Here is a 21,504-nt window from a genome sequence, read left to right on the forward strand (position 1 = left end):
ACAGGCGGCTGTTTTCTGCGGCAAAGCTCTGAAATGTACACAATGTGTACACTGTGTGCTCAGCAGACCAACAGTTAGAGCATGGCTGGAAAACACAGAGGAACATTTAGCAGATGACGAGCTGATATTTCCCTCAGGAGTTGGAAGAGCTAAAAGAGGGTGAACACTGGACTTGCATCGCCAGGTAGTCAGAAAAACGACTCCAAATCAATGGACACTCATCTGTCAATGCTACACATATAAATAAGCAACTATATCAACATTGTGTTCACAACTTGTTTCCACTGCCCTAAAGTGGTGAAACAAATGCCTAAAAATTCTCCTATTGCAGGTAAAAGTACAATTACCACAAAGTGAAAATACTTATTATAATATAGTACATAGTCTCCACAGGCTTTAATTTGTAAAACTGGATCACTTTGCCAACATTAGCATGAAAACTGGCTCCTGTGTTACACATACATGTCATGCCATAGTATCAGTACTGATGCAGGCATATGTACAGTTATACTAGACCATTATTCTTTAACACAAAGACCAACATGAAGGATCTCGCCCTTGAAAAACTCAGTTCTGAATGTGAAGCATACTTGAATAATGGAAGACTAAAACTTTGAATGGAAGCCACGTAACCAATAAGAATTTATTGTCACAAGCACAATTTGTTACACAAAAATAATGGGTCACATTTACACAATTTATACAGGCCTAGAACTCAATGTACAATTAACAGACTAACTAAATATCAATAGTTAAATATGTACTCACATTGCACACAATATCATTAAAACCTACACAAAAACATGTACTGTGTGAAAGTAACACGAGTCGACATAAAAATCACATTATTTACAAAAAAAACATCAATTTGAGATCTTTAGCAAAAGGACTCTGATGTCTGTTCGAGGTTCTCCCATCCGTCTGTCAGAGACATTATACAATCTATCATGTAAAAGCTCCCCCGCTAGAAAGTATTATTCAGTCATTTAATAGTTGAAAAGATTATAAAGTAATAAAGTCAAGTAGCCAGAGCCGAAGAACACCAAATACACTAGTAAATACTGCGCTTTGCTTGAACGGTATGGCGGTTTTTCCCTTTTAAAGCAGGCTGGTGAGATTAGCAGTTAGCTTCATGAAGTGCACTTTAAGCCTTAGCTTAGCAACTGTCTGCAATGATTTTTTTTTTCATGTACACATAGAATCCTTCTATACTCGCATCAGTTCGTCACTACATATAGGTTACACAATAAAGTTGATGGAGAGAGTGAGCACAGCGGCGGGTGGAGGGGAGCAGCTGCTCCTCTCCTGCTGCTGTTTGGCAGAGTCAGCGATGGTGTGCAAGAGGCGGCACCAGGCAGATGGAGGCGTACATCTTCAACACTCACATATACTCACTGTGTGTATGTAGGAACATGTAGTGTCGCAGCTTCCTCGCGTGCATATCAATAGCGTTGTTGACTGATGCTCACTACAGTCACGACAGGTATCACCAGAGGAGGCGATTGGTCAGCTGCTGCTTTATTGGTCCTACTGGTCATCCAGTGCTGTGAGTGACACCAGGGGCCAGGTGCATAAACTAAGATTCAACAAGCGAACCTATGCATTCAGTCTTCAGCTGCCTCACAGCGCTGTGTGTCCACTCTGCTCTGTCTTTTGCTCATGTGCACATGCATACGTATGAAGCACACTGACACAATTACTTACCAATGGATGTCAACATGACTGTGCTGAGCTTCAGCCGAACATAAAACAGAGTTGTTCTTAATTTGCCCCTAATAACACTACAGCAGCCTCTGTGTCACATGAAGGAGCTATACACTGAGCTGTGACTGATGACACAGGCAGAGGTCAGACTGTGGTATTACCCACCTGTTATATGAACTGGGTGACTGAATATTAACCTCACACTACAATATACTCATGCTTGGAAGTGAAGGGCCTGCGGGTGAGGGTGGACACTGTAATGAGACCTACAGCAGCATGTTCTGATTTGCTGCTCACACTGTCTCCTCTATAGACCAAGCATAAACTGTGCAGAGGTCCGTTCTCTCAGCATCTTAGAAAAATCTAAATGCACAGAGCGAGTCAAGCTTTTGCAATAATTTTCTTCTCAGTCACAATCACAGCTGAGCAAGAACTCGGACAGCTTTGGGCAACTTTTCTGAAGCAGTACAGGCCAAAATTCCTCTGCAGATAAGTTAGGATTAATTACCACAGTGCTACATTAAAATGAAATGTGATGATACTGTGCTGTAGAACTCAGCGCCAGCTCTGCATCGACACCACCGCTAAGCCTGAAATGTTCCAACGTATTTCCTGTTATATCAATAAATGAATACTTAGGTCAAATTTACCGCAGTAATTTACTTCAGTTTCAGTTTTCCAGAAATATTAGCTGAGTTAATCACATTAAAACAGCTGGCTAAAAGAGCTTGAAAAGAAACAGACAGCGTGCTGGCAGAGACAACCCTGGCTTTAACTCAACACACTGCTTTGTGTCATTCCTGCTGAGCAACTAATACTACAAATGTCACGGGGGACATGAACTGCACTATTAACTGCTGCTGAAGAGTTAATGTTATGCTGCAGTTGAGGAGCAATCATTCAGTATCTTGCTACAGGACATACCTTTGTTGCTGAGAACAGGATTCCTGATCAGTAAATGTTTTACTGAGATGTAATTATTCCACCCTGAACACAAGCCCTGACATACTGTAAAGCAGATGTGGACACAGACACGTATGCAGGTCTGTACAGCACTGAGTGGAGCATGTGCAGCCGGCACAGTCTTAAGCTTTGGTCATCTGCGTGGATGCTCGATGCTGACCAAAGCCACATCATGACGTAGAATTTTAGAGAAAACTACGTTTTGCTCTATCAGATCCAAAAGAGAGGAAGTGTAAAATCTTGGATACTTGTTTCTGACAAGTAAAGCTATAATTACTGACTGACCTCCTCTGGTCATGCTGATGCTGACTGCAGACCGCTTAATAGTTTCAGTGACCTAAATGTCACGGACTCCACCATTTGTTCAAAGAGCTAGAGACACATTCATCAAAGCGATGACAGACAGCTCATACGGGTCGACCGATGTCCCTTCCATCTGACAGCAGGGTTCCTCTTTGCAGCGATGAGGTATGTGTATGTTCACAGATACGTACTGCGGGCCCGGAGCTGAACATTAGTGGACTGTGTGTTTGTACTGTATGTGTGCGAATGACAGGTGCACTCAGACATTCACCGTGCTGCACATCAGCTGTGTGTTGGTGATCCAGCAATATAGAAAAATTAGACAACGAAAGAGATGAATGCAAACATCAGTCCAGTTCTGAGAGGGAGAGTGATGGAGAGGGGGGGGGCATTACTCAGAGAAGGGTGGGAACATGCCGAGGTCAGCAAAGTCTTCGATGTTGTAGTTGGCCGTTCCCTGGGTGGGATCTCCAGCCATGGGTAACATGTCCTGCAGAGACACAGGTGGAGGGAGGGGGCAAGGTCAGGGGTGTGCTGAGGACACACAGCTCTTATCAGACATATTACATATCTGTGTACACTGGTCAGCAGCCAGCGCCTGGGAGACGCTCGCTCAGGAGTGTGTCTCAGTGTGTGCGTTACCTGGAACACCTCTGTCTGGCTGGGGTTGGGGTGTGTGTGCTGTTCCCCGGCCTGCTGGGAGTGATGCTGGTTCTGCCACTGGGACCAGACCTCACTGGGACGACCCTGGAACTGGGCTCCACTCTGACTGCTCTCCCCAGACACATCTGGAAACACACAGAGGTTCAGTTAGTGTATTCAGTGAAAGCAGTGCTGGGGACTGATCATATATCTGTGTGTACAACAACATGTTTCACTTTTGTTATCTATGTTAAAGCAAAGAAACAAACAGAAATTAACAAAAATTGAATCAAATGAAATAACTACAAACATCTTTCACTCTTGATTAGTGCTGAAATGATTCGCTGATTAAGCAATTAGTTACCTGGCAGATAACTAATCAGCAACAATTTTGATAACAGATTAATTATTTAAGTCAATTAAAAAATAACGATGCCAAACATTCAGTGGCTGGAGATATTGTTATAAACCAAACTGCTGCTAGAGTCCAGCAGACTATCTGTAGCATGAAGCTTTTTGAGATGTTCATCTATCAAACTGTCATGTCTCACATTCTGTGATATAAACACACACTGTTGGGAGGGGGTTAGTGTCAGGGCAAACACAGGAGTTACAGATGTTTTTCTCCCACACTGGCAGATGTGATGACACGACTATTAGACACATCCCTTTCTGTGAAGCATGACATTTCTCTTTCATGCTGTGCTGGCTGTAGAAGGCCCAGAGGCTCCATCTAGTATCCAACACTGTTGCTGTTGCTCTCGTGCTTCATAATACCCACAGTACACCTTAAGTGGATGCAAGTGCGGACTTTTTTAACTTCAACTTTGACCCAAAGTTCATCAACATTTCAAGTAAACACCATTAACAACCTAGAGTTAATGATAATGGTAACAGCAGGAGCAGTGCAGTAGAATCAGCAGTAGAGACTGTATTACACTGGGTTTTAATGGAAAGTTTGTTGAACATTTATCTTGATGCTGTTTCTAAACAGCTTATTGCATTCACCAAAGGAAAAAAATGGAGGCCTTATCTGGTAATAATGACCTCTATCTCCTAATCAAGACTTACTTATTTACTTTATCATACAAGAGCAGTTCAGAAAAACAGTGACGTTTTTTGCCAAAATCTGACCAATGAAATGAAAGCCTGTCTCTAATATAAGCCTGTGTCAAATAAAGGCCTGGTTCTCTTTGCAGTTTATTTAACGAAATACCTGATCATTCTTTGAGTAGATTTAAGCGATATGACGGTGCATACTGTGCGACTGTAGAAGTGTGTGCACTGGTAGAGGTTTGTCGATACTGTTTCCACTGCAGGAGTTATCCCTTGGTGTCTGTGCTATATACTCGGGGAGGCGATGAAGCAAATCAGGAATGGATTCTCTCGTGATCTCGCGAATTCAGCTGTCTTAGTATTTACAGAACAACTACTGTATCATGATATATACTGTCACTATGATACAACACATACCAGGACAAGCCATATTGCCCATCTTTTACAATTTTGATTGTTGAATTTTACAAAAAAGGTTTTTTTGTAGTCTGTATCAACCAACTAGATAACAGTAGCAGTATGAGCTTCATGACTTTTCTTCTTGTAACTCACTCTCTCTCACTGCTACACACTTCTGCGCAAAATATAAATATACAGATAAGAACACATAAACACACACACTCTCCCTGTGAGGCTGTTTTCAGGGTCTACTGAGTACATTACAGCAAAGTAGAATGATAAGCTGTCTGCCCAGAAACTGGAACATTCTCCCTGTTTCACAATACTGAACAAAATGCTCATCTCGACTCCACACAGATACAAACAAGAGGCTGAGCCGCTGATGGGAGGACAGAGAGCACATGTAAAGAGTTCAGCCAGAGAAGTAATTAACCAAACGTATAGCAGGCTGGTTGCGTATTGAAGTGGAAAGTAGATAAGATAAGGAAAAACAAGAGCTAATCATAAGCAATACTGAAAAACAAATGCAACAACAGAGCACTGACTGGCACTGGGTGTAACTGACACCATCCTTTAAATGGTCTGACAGGCCAAGGAAGAAAAAGGGAGGGAACAACACAAATAGATGCAGTGTAAAAATCAAACCCAGAAAACCAGCCTGAGAAGAAAATAGAAGAAATAAAGAATTAGTGAGGCAGTAGAGAGAGAGATAATCCATTCGGCTAATGTGTGTGTCCATTAAAATACCATCAAGTAGCAGTGCATGCTGGACATGCTTCATTCCTACAGCCATGTGGACAACAAACAGCAGGAGTCCTGAGCAGCTGGCTGATGAGCCATCACTGACCGAACACCCACTAAAGCATTCTCAACCTTTTGTACTCCATTCCATCTTTAGCTGCAGTAGCAGTGTGGCTCCAGGAAAATGAGCACTATGGTTCAGAGCAAAATGTCTCAACTAGGACTGTAACTCTTACTGTCAATGATTAATTTCATGACTGATTCATCTGCTGATTAATCTCTAAAACAATCAGTGAAATGTGTCTAAAAAATCTGTGGTGATGTCTTCATCGTGTTTGTTTTTTCTGACCACCACTCCTTCTCTGTTGAATGGACATCGCCGTGAAAACTGGTACAGACACAGACAGAACGCACAGAATCACGTCTGGGCTGGACTACTAATTTGATTAACTTGCAGGGCGAGTACAATGAGAAGTGAACATGTGAATAATTGAACTGTACAGACACCTGCTGCATTTTACACAACTGCCATGAGAGAGAGACAGACAGACAGACAGAGAATCTATGCTTTTGGTTTGCTGTTGATTATTATGAACTGCACAAATTCACCTACAGAAAGCAAACTCTCAGATCAAACTGAAATGATTTAGATTTCATTTAGGAAAAGGCTTTTTCAGTGTGTGACAGCAATCAGAACTTAAGTTCAACTTCTAGGGAATAAAAAGCTAATGCCTCCGAGAGTAATGTGTAAGACAGCAAGTGCTGGGAGTGTGTGGAAGAGGTTGTGTACATTTAAACTAATGTGTCCTCTGGGGACAGAGCAGATATGAGTTTGTAAGGTCAACCAGGACCATGAGGTGCCAAACACTATGGTGTGGCATGTAGCCTGACACACTCCCACCCATTAGCAAAGATTTCTTTTCAACAGTATATCTGTAAATGATTATGTGACACATTTCTATAAAGTCAACTCAAAACTGCCTTTTTGTTGAACCTGTCTTGCCTGATAAACGACTGCGTCTTTAAACCTCTTTACAATACAATTCTGTTGTCTCTAATCCCAAACTGAGATAGAAGTGATGTCACTGTAGCTGTCAGTATGCATATTACAACAGAACGGGGCTTTTACTGAAGTAACACACTCACACACACGTCTGTTTGTGAACACAGGGCTGACTAGCAGCTAACTGTGAAGCGTGCGATGTCAGAATCCTCCAGCAGCACATGAATCCCCATTCATATGCTCACAGCTTGAAGACCAGAAAAATATATTCTCAAGGCGCTCTCAAATACAGCCATTCCTACGCTGACAGGGCTTGAATTGGAATTTAATGACGCTCAGTATTATGCTATTGTGTGTGAATACTACAACTCAATGTAGGCAATTTGATATAACTTTTTGTGCCAGTCCATTAGTGGAAAATGACTTTTTATTAAGTAGTGTTTAGAAGCCCTCAGATGCAACCTTGCTGTGTTATTCATGACGCTCATAAAAAGGCTGTTAACACAGTGTGAAGAGAGAAAAAAGCTTTGAAGGCCATGCAGAATGATGTATATTGATGCTGGATGGAGCTGTTAATGAGTGACTTTAGCTCTGTCTGCTTTGCTTCCCCATCCATGTAATTACCTCTGCATCAGGACAGAAATAAGCCAGTAAGTCTTGAAAGCAGGGAAATGGCTCTCCTAATTGATTTGAAAAAATGGAAACTGTAACCTGGTCTCAGTTGAGGTCTGCAGATTCCAACAATCTTTTCTTTCTTCTCCCTTTGGCAAGGTGTGATGGTTCTTCATGCTGTAACAGCTAATAAAGGATCTTTCCGAGCTCAGCAGCACACTGAGGTGTTGAAGCAGGGGGTTTGTGTGTGGTGCATGTTTGGTCTGTGAACTTTTTGACATAAAGAAATAAAGTGCATACCAATCCTCATTTCACAAAAGACACCCCCTGAGCGCAGCCGCATATTCAACTTCCTAAAGAAGCATTAATGGTTCCTTCATGTGGACACAGATTACAAAGGTAGCGTGTAATGCTCATTAACTCCACAGCACATTCACCTAAAGACTGTGGAGGCTGGACAGAGGTGGCACATTAAAGTTATCTCTTTCTTCTTCTTTTTTTGTCTTTAGAAAAATCCTGTGTGGTGATTAACCCAAACATTTCTGCTTCCACTGTAAATGAAAATACCTTCAGTTTAACTGTGCCAGGAATGCTTGTGCCAATACACCACATGAATCAGCTGGCAGGTTAGTCTGTTTACTGTGACTTAAGCACAAGACTGCAAGTTCTGTTTTGTTCTCCTGTAACAATATCTGTTGTTAGATAAGGCTGGGCGACTTGCTGCCCTGTCTAATGACAAACACACAGCAGACGTGTGTTTATAACAAAATAAGGGTCATATGTCTGAGAAGCGTTTAGGGGAGTTTATCATATGTGAGTATATTACCTGTTGGGTCCTTTTGTGGTTTCCACCATGCAAAGCCCTCTGCAACACTATTCACCTCTGTCTTTATCCTTTGGTTTCTTTACTACCTCGGCTATATGTTGTGGTTCCAACAATATTTCAACAATCCAGCTCACTCTGGTCCACTGGACAAGGCCACAACATTGGTAGAGTGACTTTTTTTTTTTTTTTAATATTTGATTGTAAAGCACTTTGTGCCACATTTCCTTTTGTATGAAAAGTGCTATATAAACAAGTTATTATTATCATTATTATCATATTTCAGCTGTAATGTTCAATCTCTTTGTGTACTACTTAAAACAAACAGTAGCACTGTCAAACTGCCACGTACCCTGCCCAAGGTTTTCTAACTGAAATATAAATGGAACTAGCAAGGCACTGCCAGACCTTATTAAAATGTCTGAGTGATAATTCACTATTATCATTTAATGACTTTCAGTGGAATATTATTGTGATGATACAATCATATGGCTGCTATAATTTTGAACTCTCTTGTCTCAACCACAAACTGGCCTGGAGTAAGAACACAGATGCCCTGTCTTCATCTGTTCAGAAGACTGAGTCCTTTGGAGTGTGTAGGAAACTTTTTATGCTCTGTGGTTGCATCTGCAATCTTTATGCAGTGGTCTGCTGGGGCTGTGGAAGCTCTGAGAGGGACAGAAAGAGACTGAACAGACTGGTCAGGAGAGCTGGCTCACCCCCTGCATGACACAGTGGGGGACTAAAGCAGCTCCTTCAGCAACAAACTGCTGCATCCAAACTACGAACGAACGAACGCTACCGCAGTCCTTCATTTCAACGACTGTCAAACTGTTTCACTCCAGCATCATTTAACGTAGCACTGTGTTGATCACAAACCTGCTGTTTTTGCGCTACTGTTATTCATGCTAACATATGTTCATACCCATATGTCTTGTGCAATATGACGCAATTTTCACTGTATTGTATTTTTTCCTACTTTGCAATAGTACACTGTAAAAAATTCAATATTATTTTAGACAACTGTATTTTTCTCATGTGCAATTCAATATTGGCAACAGTATTCTTATAATCTTGTACATAATGTACATATATATAGATGATTTTTATGTTTTATTTTGTATCCTTTTTAATCTTGATCATTTTTATGCCTCTCTTTTTATACTTTGCTGGCTGTAACAATCATTTCCCTCATGTGTGATAAATAAAGTTGTATCTTATCATATCTAAATGAATGATTCCCAGGCAGCTGGAAGCTGACAAAATCAGGTACTGAAATTTTAGTTGTACATCCAAAGGCTTGTTTGATGAATAACAATAGAATTCAGGTGATTACTTTAGGTTCAATTATTAATACATTTGCAACATTGTGATATTTAGTTAAATGTATTCTAATTACGTATTTTTTAATGATTTTGGTTTCAATGTTTTTGCCAAACTCTACCTACTCAAATCTTCTCGAGAACAGAAGCTGTGCTGTAGGTATGTTCCTCACACACTGCTCCTCAGTTACTGTGGCACAGACGCACAGAGACTTCCACAACAAGTTTACAAATGTTCCACATCATCCAAGTGTAAGTATGATGAAAGATCACCCAGTAAAAAATGAGAGCTCACCAAAAGCTGTGCTGCGGTTTGTCAGTCCTGAGTAGGCGTTGCCGCTGGGGGAGGAAGTGGCTGGGGACGACAGGGGACTGTAGGAGGCCGGGTCAGTCTGGTAGCTGTGGCCAGAACCAATACCAAATGGACTGGACTGGGCTTTACTGGACTGGGGAGCACAGATACTGGTCACATATACAGCAAATCAGGGTTGTAACTGCACAGTCAGCTCGAGGTTCAGCATGATACAGACAACATTACATGGATCACAGGTCAGTGGAAAACTTTAGGAGGTTCACGCTGGTTTCCCCAGTTTTTGCCGGACCCGTCACTTCCTGACCCTCTACATCACATATGTCAAAGTGATTCCATAAAGGGCCGTGTGGCTGCAGGTTTTTGTTCGAACCAAAGAGGAGCACACCAGGCCAACCAAACAACATCAAGGGATCACTAGTTATCAGCTGAAGACTGAGATCAGCTGATTAATTGATTCCAGCCTGGTGTGCTCCTCCTCAGCTGGAACAAAAACCTGCAGCCACACGGCCCTTTATGGAATCAGTTTGACATACCTGCTCTACATGGATGGTGACAAGTGCAAAGTGAGCCCAGAGAGGGTGGTCACATGAGAAACATGCCTGCTTGATAAAAACTCAGGTGAATGCAACGGTGTGTGTGTGTGTTATTTCAAGCTTTAATGCTCTGAGGAAGCATTTTACAACTTTAGAAATAAACACAGAGGCAACTATTTTATCTTTCATCACAGCAAAGCGAGTAATAAAGCGTTTACACTACAGAACCAGCACAGCGCGGCAGCAAATATCTGATTTGCCAACAGTGAAAAACCGTTTTGCAGAGGAACCCTGCTTTTTTGGCCAAAGCCTGCGTGTTGGACCCCAGAGAGCCGCCATAGTTTTCCCATTCATATTTTGTTTTGTTGTACAAAATGGGGGAGAAGTTATCTCTGACTTCCAAAGTGCATTTCTGAAAGAAACATTCTATGGCCGATCTTAAAATTCTGTCAGGGCATAACTACTAGAGTGGAAAGATTGTGCTGTTGAGAGAACTGATGTTAAAATTTGAAGTCCACATTTTCTTTTCTTTTTTTTGGAGACAGTTAACTTCTGTTGAATTCAGCAACTGAATTCTGACTGAATTCTTCACCATGGAAACAGCAGCTGAGGCTCATGGGTATTACAGAGCCATCAGCCATGCACAAATGACAAATACGACATAATTTAAATAGGTGTTCCTAACATAAACTCTTGTGATCATGAGAGGCTGGTGTTTCTGTGTGAAGCAACACTAAGGACTCTGTTGACAGGAAAAAATGAAATGGGAACACAGAATGGAGAAAAACACTTCTGAAACCATTTTTCTGGGGAACTATTTGTTGTGGTAACTTCTGTCATGCTGTGCAGAGAATAGTTTGGGCAACTGGGCTTTTCCAATATTGTGCAACTACACTGCAGGATTGCAGGTGAACCAAGATTTTCCAGGACTTCCTGTATGATGTCACTTCTTGATGTCTGCTGTGATTAGAGGTGGTGAAAACATTCGGCCTTATTTTCTACTCGTATCATCTGGCACACGTTACTGTGATGCATTTAGACATTACTGACCAACAAAGAAGTCAGTCCAGTGGAATGACCTGACTAGTGCAGCAGTGTGTGTGGACAGATGAGCCTGTTCTCTGAGCAGGGTTGTGGAACACACACACACAAACAGACAAACATATAAAACATGAGAGTCTGGGGCAAGAAGAGCAAATAAAATGACATTTGGAAATCAGGGAGATTGTTGACTTTATTATCAATACAGAGCAGTGGTTTAAATCAGTAATAAACACTGTCTGAGTGTGTGTTACCTGTCCAGAGAAGGGGGGTCGGTTGCCTGACCATGCCACCTGGCCTGGATTGAGCTGTCTGGTGATCTGAGCCAGATTCTGATTGGATGAGCCTGATGGCTGGATGTCATTCACGCCAGGGACATGGATCACAGAGGAGCTGTGCGCACAAACAAACAAAAAGAGCAGAGTGAAATGTGATGCGCAGTCAGGCTTCGCATCACTTCTCTCACACCAAGTGAGCTATGGATGTAACCTGCTGAGCACTACATGCACAAACACACATCACTGACATGTACCTGAAGCTTTTGCCAGAGTGTCCCTGCTGGAAGGGAGAGCTCTGTGAGTAGAGCTGCTGTCCTCCAGCTGTAGAGGAGGGAACCATCATCTTCTTATCTCCCGCTACACACACACACACACACACACACACACACACACACACACACACACACACACACACACAAAATAAAACACATGGACCAGGGTCAGCATTTTAAAAGTAATACCAATAGAAAGCTAAACCAGACACTGTCAGGAAGTATTTATGGGGTGCATGTTTCTGTGTGTGTCATACAGCCAGAGATGCTGGTGTACATCTCAGCAAAGCGGGGGTCTCTCTCCTGGGAGAACAGCGCGTCTGTCTTGTCGATGTTCTTCCCTGTCTCATGGACTCCACTGCTGACGCTGGCCACAGGCACCTGAGGGTGGGGGTGATAGAGTAAGGAGGAAGGAGGGCATAAGGAATGATGTTAGGGATGATTTGATTTAGGTAAAAAAAAAAAAAAAATAGTCCATACACCTGCATAGACACAAGTTCAACAGCTTTTTAGCCAAGTAACCACGCAACAAAGGGTTTTGCGCTCTGAGGATTTGTTCCCAGTTCGGACTTCCTACTCTGAGATACCTGATAGATAGTGGCCCTGTGGTAGTAGCGATGTGTTATGCAAGTAAACTGCACAACATCAGGACCAAAAAAGCTATTTTTGTGTGTTACTTTACATGAACTGCTACTAATACCTGCTAATTCAATATTTGTTATCTAGCAATTATGTCCAATTATTACAACCAAAATTACATAGAGTCTTTAGAGTCCATCTTTCAAACCAGGTAGTGTAAGTCATGAAATTGTTCAAAAGCAGAGGGTTACCTGGGAAAGATCGTAGGCTGTCAGTCCATCTCTCTGGTGAACCTCCAGCTCTGCCTGCTGCTGCTGCTGTAGCTGCCTGCAAAACACAACACAGCACAACACACACAGCATCAGCACCTCAGACTACAGACTGACACATACAGTATGTTACTGACATTTTAAATAACTAACATGATAAACACTTCATTTAATAATATATATGTTCATGTAGATGATAACGGTTTTGGGACATTTTGTCCCAATCCAATATCTAACAACTTTGGCCAGCTGGTAGCACTAATAGAAAAGTTAAAGGGTCATCAAAGTCATTGAATCAGGACATAGAGGCTGTGCCCTAATAATCCAAGCAGCGGTGAAACATCCACGACAGTACAGGCCAGATCTAAATCTGGAACTGTGACAGAGGGACCTGAGCCAGGTGTATTTTCTGCAGAGACTCAGAGGCTTCAAAATCTACAGCAGGACACTGCAGATGTTCTACCTGTTGGTCAGACAGCTGGGGACGGACCGCCCGAGGTGCTCCACTGAGCAGCAGGAGATCACTCCTACAGGTTGCCATTAAGCTTTTTAACTCATCCCACTATGTCACAGTGTGGACATCAGTGGACTGGGAGGCTGCTGAGGTCCAACTGAACTCAAATGGGACTTACAATTACATTCTCTTAAACATTTGGCAAAGTGCAATATATCCGTTTTGAACACCCCACAGCAATTTGGACACTGTATACATGCATATGTTTAAAGGACATGTTTTTTTTTTTTTTTTACTATAACTCAAAAGTCTGTACTTGATGTTTCAGATATCTGCCGTGTTCTTTGTACTATGTGGCTGGTTCGTGTACTGTTGCTATGACAGAAGTACTTCCACTGGGGATAAATATAGAGTGTATGTATGAATTTGTGCATGCACGTATGAATGTATGTCTCTCTTTCTGTCTTCTGTCAAAACTTCCTCCACAGACACAGCGATGTCAGACGGCTTGTCACACCACCATTTATTGCCATTTCTGTAAAACTTTATCATCTAGTTCAGTTAATCTGATGGAAAAGGTCTCTATCAGTGGATTTGCTAATGACAGCAAGTATATCTGCACAGTACATTTGTGTCGGGTTTAAGAAACAATAAATGTAAACAATTATTCTCATTTGGATTATGATAAACTCCCCTCTAGACATTAAATCAGCTAGGCTCATATCTAGTATTGGACCTCCAGAACATGACAAGCAAAAACCTGCTTCGACAATTTGTGACCAGGGCCTTAGCAGCTGTGCATTACAATGTGCTCCACAATTACATTGCAAAGGCTAAGTACTGTAAAGTAACCCAGGTGCCATTCCACTTAGCTACGCCCTCCTGTTTCTCCTCTGGGATCTGAAGACTTTCCCAGACCAGATGAGATATGTAAACCCTCAAGCGTGTTCTGGGTCTGTTCTTGGGTCTCCTCCCAGCTGAATGTGTCTGGAATACTTCCACAAGAAGGAATCCAGGAGGCATCCTAATCTGATACCTGAACCAATTTGACTGGTTCCTGAAGGAGCAGCTACTCTGAGCTTCTTCTCAATCTCTGATCTTGTTACCGATCCCTCAAGGCAGAGGTATGCCTCAAATGAACCGGGTAGTACAAAGTGTTCTCTGACGATGTCCAAAGTCAAAGTATTTACACCTGTTCCAAACAGCAACATTCGAAAGCAGGGTGAAGCGCCTGGCATCACAGAGAGGGGTGAGATGTGATCAGTCGTATAAATGGTGACAATAGTGCACATTTTCAGACAGTCACCTTAAAAGCATAATGTGGTGTTGCACTTGTAGCCACATGTAGAGTGACAAAAGTAGCTGTGTGAACAACAAAATAAAAGCTTAAATACAAGAGCTTGAGCGAGATGTTGAAAACTTGTCTACCTGCACACCTGTACACACTTAGCCAATCAGCGAGTCAAAGGTGTAGGGGGAGGGAGGTTTCAGACGCTGCCAAACAATCTAACAAGCACTTTGAGAGCATGGGTGAGCTCAGACACTGTGAAGGAAGTTTTGCTGCTAGTATCCATGATCTCATTCTTTCGGTCATGACCACAGGTGTGGGTTGAAAGGTAGATCAACTAGTTATTTGTTGCTAGTTATTCATGAATTTAAAATAAATACAAAATAAGAAAACACAGTCAATAAATCGCATTTCATACACAACCAAGTGGATGCAGATAATTGTCCAATAATATATTTGTTAGCTTTGCCTTCATGCTCAGCTCCCTCTTCACTACAGCAGTCCGGTCCTACCGAGGCTGTACTGATCCACCTGTCAATGTTTGTGTACACAGAATGAATCTGAGTATTCTTTTCATTTAAAAAAAACTTTTTAGATGGCATGTTTTGAACGCAATAGACTGGAAGAACATTTATGTGAGAGGTTTCAGGAATGAGATACCCTGCTGCTGTAATAGCTTTGGATCACTTCACTTCAAGACCAGAATAGTCTGCATGAAGAGCTCTTACTGCACAGTCTTCAATTTCATATTCTTCAAAAAGCACAAACAGGGCATTTGTTTAGTTACAAAAAACAGAAAGAGGAAGTGCTTCCTCTCTCAGTACTTTTCTGTCATTCTCAATGACATATTATTTTGGTGTACGTGCAGAAGTGTACAGGCACCTCTGTTCAGCAGTACAACTCACTCTGATGCACACGGCCCTTAACAATGGGAATGAGAGTGCACACAGGTGGGGCTTTAACCTGCACTGAGCTATGCTGCACCAGGGAGAAAGCACTACAACAACTTCAGCCAACAGTCGTGAACGCTTCTGGTGCACACAGTACGCATAGGATGGCGCTGGAGTGTGAAGGACAACAAAAACTACATAGCTGTGAAAGTTCAAGAACAATTTGTGATGAGTTTCTGCGACCTGCCCAGTGTATGCTCTTATCAAGCATGAGGCTACCAAGAGAAGGAGACTGTGGGAGCACAAACTGCTACTGTAATCACACCCACGCAGGCGCTATTATTTTGGCATAATGCTCATACTGTCAAAAGGCAGTTCACTGACTGACATAAAACTCCTACACGTCATCACAATTAAATAAAGAGAGAAAAAAACAAGATGGATGGGTGGAGGAGTGTGGTCAAAAAGAGAACTTCAAGCTGGTGAATAAAACGATAATATTATTGATCAGCTCTTTTTGCTGCTCATAAATTTAGACCTTTAAATCTCAATTACATGACATATTTACTAACCCAGGCAGGTGTCATGGGATTAAAAAAGTTGATTTGTCCACTTTGTGCACTTGCATTACTTAATTTTCATGTATTCACACTTGACACAGATTTCTAATTCTAGAGGACAAATATTTTTCCCTCATAGCACCTGCCTTGCACATGTTGAAATGCTGGCTTTGATCAATTATTTATGCAGACCATTCATGTTTAGCTACTGACTTTCAATATATGATGTTGCAGAAAGTAAAATATTGAATTCTGTGAAAAACAATGAATACTAAATGTTGAGTATTAGCAAAAATGTGGCTCATCAGTGTCAGTCTAGACATCAAATCAGTTTTTACCTAAGCCTGAACATCCTTGTTTCAGTATTTTAATGGAGACTGTGGGTCATCATCACATGACCTTGATGCAAAAAATATATTGACATTAAGTCAAAAAAATGTTTTTTTTTCCCTTAATTGCTTCCTTCCTTGCCTGCCATAACAGTGCTCATGCAATCTGCAATACTGTATTAGTCAAGCAATCCAATATTAAATAGGTGGCGGTGCCAATGATACAATGGCAGTGGTGCATGTGTTAGTTTGTATGAGCGTGTACACTCATTCAATTCTCAGCTATTTCAACACATATATTGACGTGATTTGGCAAAAAGCAGGGCAGAGGGCAGAGCAGCATGCAGCCAGAGCAGGATAGTACAGGTTCATTAAGCCATTCCCCTCAGAATCCTCACATTCACCATGGCAAAACAAGCTGGACACTTTATAGTCAGAGATGACACGACTAGTTTGCCAGCTGTCGATGGCCTGTGATCAGCTGCTGCACAGAGATAAAAACACATCAGCAGCACAACTACTATCAAGACTGATGGTTTATCAGAGCAGGTAAAACATGCAGGAAGCACTCCCTGGGTCTGTGGTGAATTCATTTGGATTTAAAATCAATTTAACAAATTAATTTTACATCAAGTCATAAATTCAAAATAAATTCAAAGTTAATGATACAAGAAAAATTAGAGTACAATTTAGAAAAATGCACAAAAAGAAAAAAGATGAAGATAAACTGGGTGATTATATTTATCCTGTAGACAATTTACAGATGACTTATAACACCTGAGTCAAATCATAACAACTAATATGCATCATATTCAACAAAATTTAAATGATCATTTTTGGAACACGTTCATACCTCATGACCAATATCATTACTTCTTTGGCAAATGCATTCATGCAAATATGCATCACACAGATGTTCACTGTGCATACTGAGCTGATCTTGCACACATACAGTTCATCAATGTATTATCTCCATAGTGAGGTAACTGCCGACCGTGTTCCTACTTTAACATCCCAAATATCTGTGTACACACACACGCACACAGAGGAGACACACAGGTATTCATCATGCTGTGACGAACACTTCTGAACTTTGGGGTATTCTGACAAACGAGATTCATTCTTTTGTCAGTGACCTCATAAATCTAACACATTCTGTTAATACTCTGGCTGCCCCTTCAGCCTGAGGGTGCTTTGACAGAGATTCATGTCTGTCACACATGCACACGATCGCACACACACACACGCAAGCTATTGGCTGTATGTTTACATTGGTAATGTAGTGATGACAGCTGAGAGCACATGCAGGAGGAACAGGATGTGAAATGTAACCAGGTGAAGACTGAGGGACACTGAGTAGAAATCTGACAGTTCACATAACACAGAGGGAGTCCGCAAGCCTCTGAATCCATGTTGATCAGGGCCCAGATGAAGGGCTACACCTGTTCACTCAATGTATTCACAAATCCTTCCTTAACTGTTGACTAACTCAGCAGTGACACCACTGCCCCCTACTGCCAAACACCTCTGCATGCCACTGGCCATGAGTTAAACTTACAGTTGTCAGCCATGTGCAGACAACTAAGACACACAACAGTGCGATGTTTGGGTTTCAACTCTGTCAACAAGAGACGAGTACCACAGACAGGTGAGGCCATAACTCTATTAATAAAACAGACAAATAAATGAGTGAATTAATTTATCGACAAATACATAAATTAGTGATTAAATGTACTAGTAAGAAAACAAGTAAATGAATATCAGAGGAAAATATAGATATCTGTCCCTAAATCAAATGAATAAGTAAGAATGAAATAAATAAATAAATAAGCAATGAAATAAGCTCTAAAGCTCTAAATAAATCATCCGGTGAAATAAATAAATCTGTTTCTGATTATAAAACTCCATTCCATATCTTTTAATTAATTCAGAGTATCTGTTTGAAGGCTGAATTTTTTTATTTATTTTGGGGGGTACTGTTTCCGGTCTTCTTTTACTTATTTCATGAGTTCAGAATTGCTTGTCAGTCAACCTCTGGGCGCTGGACCAGTAATTGTGATTGGTTGCTTTGATGTACCTCACAGAATCAGACAAAAAGTGGTCTGGTCATTCAGAAACTGAGCTGAAAATAAAAAAGAGACAGAAAGTCTTGACCAGAAACGGCCGCATGTGTACGGCTGATCATTCAAAAGAGGCTGCAAAACATTTAGATTGAAGACCTGACAGTGACTCTAGCAGTTCATCACTATGATCGTCAGGGGTCCTGCAGCAGGATAGGAAGTCCTAGCACCAGGGCAAACTCCAGGTTAAGAACATCAGTCAAGGGAAGCTAGGCAGATATGTCGAGCTGTTAAAGTCATATTATTAAGATGATTCCTAAGACAGCTGCTGTTACGTTTGTTTTATTTATGTTATATAAATGCTTTGGGGTGGACTGGCACTGTGTGCAGACCTTACAGTGCTATCACATTAGTCACAATGGTTTCAACACATTTCAATCTTTTCAAACGACAATGCCAGTGGATAATAAAATAACTCTTTTGTTAGGAAACATTTTAATAATAAACATTTAAAAGCTTTGCTCAACATCATGTGCATAGCTTTCCCTGGTCTGGAGTCTTGACCTAGAGTTAGCTGGTGCTGGTGTTCGGGGCACGCTTCCTAGCCTTCAGGTAGACACGTGGAATACATTCAAACAAAGAGAACAACTGAAATGGAGTTTTATAATAAGATCAGATAGGGATAGGATATACTTTATTAATATGTTATGTTTTTATTAATATGTTTTTAATGCTAAACATATTTATTTATAAAAAGGATACTGATTTACTTACTCATTTCTGACATTTGTGTGTTTCAACTGAGTTAAATTAACGTTTTTAGGGTTTTAAATTTATATGAACAAATGTTTGTGCTCTTTGGGGACAAATCGAGTGACTGATTTTCTAAATACAGAGCAGCAACTGACATATTCTTGTCACAGCTTCTCTGTCTGTCTGCCTGTTTGTGCTCTGATTACAGGAGTGGGATCAGGTGTGCAGGTGTTGGGCGGCCAGCTGCTAATCATCTCCAATCTTCTCTGCTTTAAATACCAGGCTTCAACTCCATCACGCTGCCAGAACGTAGACTCAGTGACACAGGAAGTCTTGGTCCAACCTTCTGCTTCTATTTGTTTGATTAAATTCTTGCTAATACTTGGCTGCCTGTGCCTGCCAGCCTCTCTGGTCTGACTCCTGCCTCTGACCCAGCTCTGAACTACCTGGAATCTTGGATCGCCTCTTTCCTCCTGCGACTCTGAACTCCACTTGTTCAGCCTTCCCTCGTCAGTTGATCTGCTTTGTTTGGCTCATTCAACGGCTCACGGCTTTGCTCTGTCGTGGCCAAGTGACTTTGCTCCCCACAAATTATCATTTTGAGTGTTTGTGAATTCCTTGCTGCTCCTACTCCCTGCCTCAGCTTCTGTGTTCTGCACTTGGGCTCGCACAACTAGTCCTTCAAAACAATTGTTTTTATTACTGATTAATGAAAAGTGCAACTTCATCTGAGCCTGAGATGGGCTCTACAAATTGCTTAGTTTTCAGACCCAGACATATTCTGTTTACAGTGATAATAAAATAGCAGAAGGAGACACAGAAATTAACATTTAGCATTTTTGCTTGACTATTTTGTATCAACCCACAAGTTACTAATAATCAATTGGCAAATAAATTTTAGCTCTGGTCTAAATACTATCTTCTAAGAGACCAAATAATTGTGATTTTTGATTTTCTGATAATTGCTCATCCCTTTTCTCAATACAGTAACTAACTTTTCCCATAATATTGAGACATTCAGCCTCTATTCTTGAAGCTGTCTGTTGTAAGTGCACTTGTATTTCAGAGCTGAGCCGTGGGGCCTGAGCTCTGGCATCCCACAAGGTACAAACACAAAGTTTACTGGGACTGAGACTCCACACCCTTCATTTAACACCTTGTTAACAACATGGGAATCAAAGTGTGTAAATATTATCACTGCAGCCTTGAACAGTGTGGGTACTCGTACTGCTCGACTGATAAAGCAGCAGAGTGTTGATACTCAGAGAGTGAGGTGAGAAATGTGAGTTGCTGACATGTCAGTTCAAAACAGAGCAGTTGAAAACCTCATTTCCTATTCGAGGATATACTGAATTAGGGTTAAAGACAGAATGACATTCCATTACAGCAACATGTGTGTTGAATTATACATGTCATGAACAGAATAGTTACAAATGGTCACACCGTGCTGTGAGGGGATTCTCTGCACGCATTTGTTTTGCCACCTGAAAAAAGCCAATTCTGTGATTAACATGACTGCATGTGGTACCTTTCAAGAACAGCTCTGAACTGTAGTTTGGATACCACTAGTTTTAGGCTATTTTAATTTCCTCTAGCCTGACTCGTAGCAGCTGTAACTGCAGTAGTTTTGTCCGGACCAGCTCTGCTGTGAAGAATGCAGAAGATGCTGTAGTACTGCTGCTTTAACAGAGAAGATAGCACAACACATGCTCTTTCACTAACTATTATGCAACCTAAGCTTATCTAAACACTTTAAGCTGACTAAAGTAATGCAACTTTATATCAAGGTGATGTGCTGTTGCCTCAAGGAAAATGTCACTTTTTGCAATCTTTATTAGCAGATGTCATCCAAGAAAAGTGATCACATCAATATATGACAGAGATTAAATTACACCATGAGAGTTACCGCATCACATAAGAAATATATGTACAATACCAACAGAAACAGTAAATACAAAGCGGGGTGTGTGTGAGTATGAACAACTTACTTGACGTTGGTGTTGGTGCAGATGATGTACTCTATCTCATCAGAGTATGGGTTCTGGAAGGTGAAGCTGCTGGTTCGGATCAGCATCCACTCCCTGTTCTTCATCCGGAAACGATACATTACCGACAGAACCTGACCCTTCAACTTCACCACCTGCAGAAGGAGAAAAGACACTGATTAATATTGTTTCTACTATGTCTGAACTATCCTCATGGGTCTGTAGGAGAAAAGAAGAGCAAACCCAAAATGATTCCACTGTTGGTTTCTCATGAAGAAACAGCATGTACAATCTAAAGGCTGATGATAAAATCCTCAGGACACAGAACAAAG

The 21,504-nt window shown here is 41.3% G+C and overlaps 1 protein-coding gene across 2 annotated transcripts in view; it reads right to left on the reverse strand.

Moving 5' to 3' along the window:
* Nucleotides 1-694: 694 nt before the first annotated feature.
* Nucleotides 695-21,504, reverse strand: part of arnt2 (aryl-hydrocarbon receptor nuclear translocator 2) — a 65,275-nt gene continuing 44,465 nt past the window's right edge. For both annotated transcript variants that reach the window (XM_041954951.1, XM_041954316.1), the window contains 8 exons: nucleotides 21,176-21,327; nucleotides 12,836-12,911; nucleotides 12,263-12,386; nucleotides 11,988-12,090; nucleotides 11,710-11,848; nucleotides 9,864-10,014; nucleotides 3,613-3,758; nucleotides 695-3,460 (listed from right to left, as the gene is read on the reverse strand). In XM_041954951.1, the coding sequence (XP_041810885.1) occupies nucleotides 3,362-3,460; nucleotides 3,613-3,758; nucleotides 9,864-10,014; nucleotides 11,710-11,848; nucleotides 11,988-12,090; nucleotides 12,263-12,386; nucleotides 12,836-12,911; nucleotides 21,176-21,327 (990 nt within the window). In that variant the 3' untranslated portion in view covers nucleotides 695-3,361. The remainder of the gene's footprint in view (nucleotides 3,461-3,612; nucleotides 3,759-9,863; nucleotides 10,015-11,709; nucleotides 11,849-11,987; nucleotides 12,091-12,262; nucleotides 12,387-12,835; nucleotides 12,912-21,175; nucleotides 21,328-21,504) is intronic.

Source organism: Chelmon rostratus, chromosome 1, assembly GCF_017976325.1.
Source record: "Chelmon rostratus isolate fCheRos1 chromosome 1, fCheRos1.pri, whole genome shotgun sequence".
Taxonomy (NCBI): Eukaryota; Metazoa; Chordata; class Actinopteri; order Chaetodontiformes; family Chaetodontidae; genus Chelmon; species Chelmon rostratus.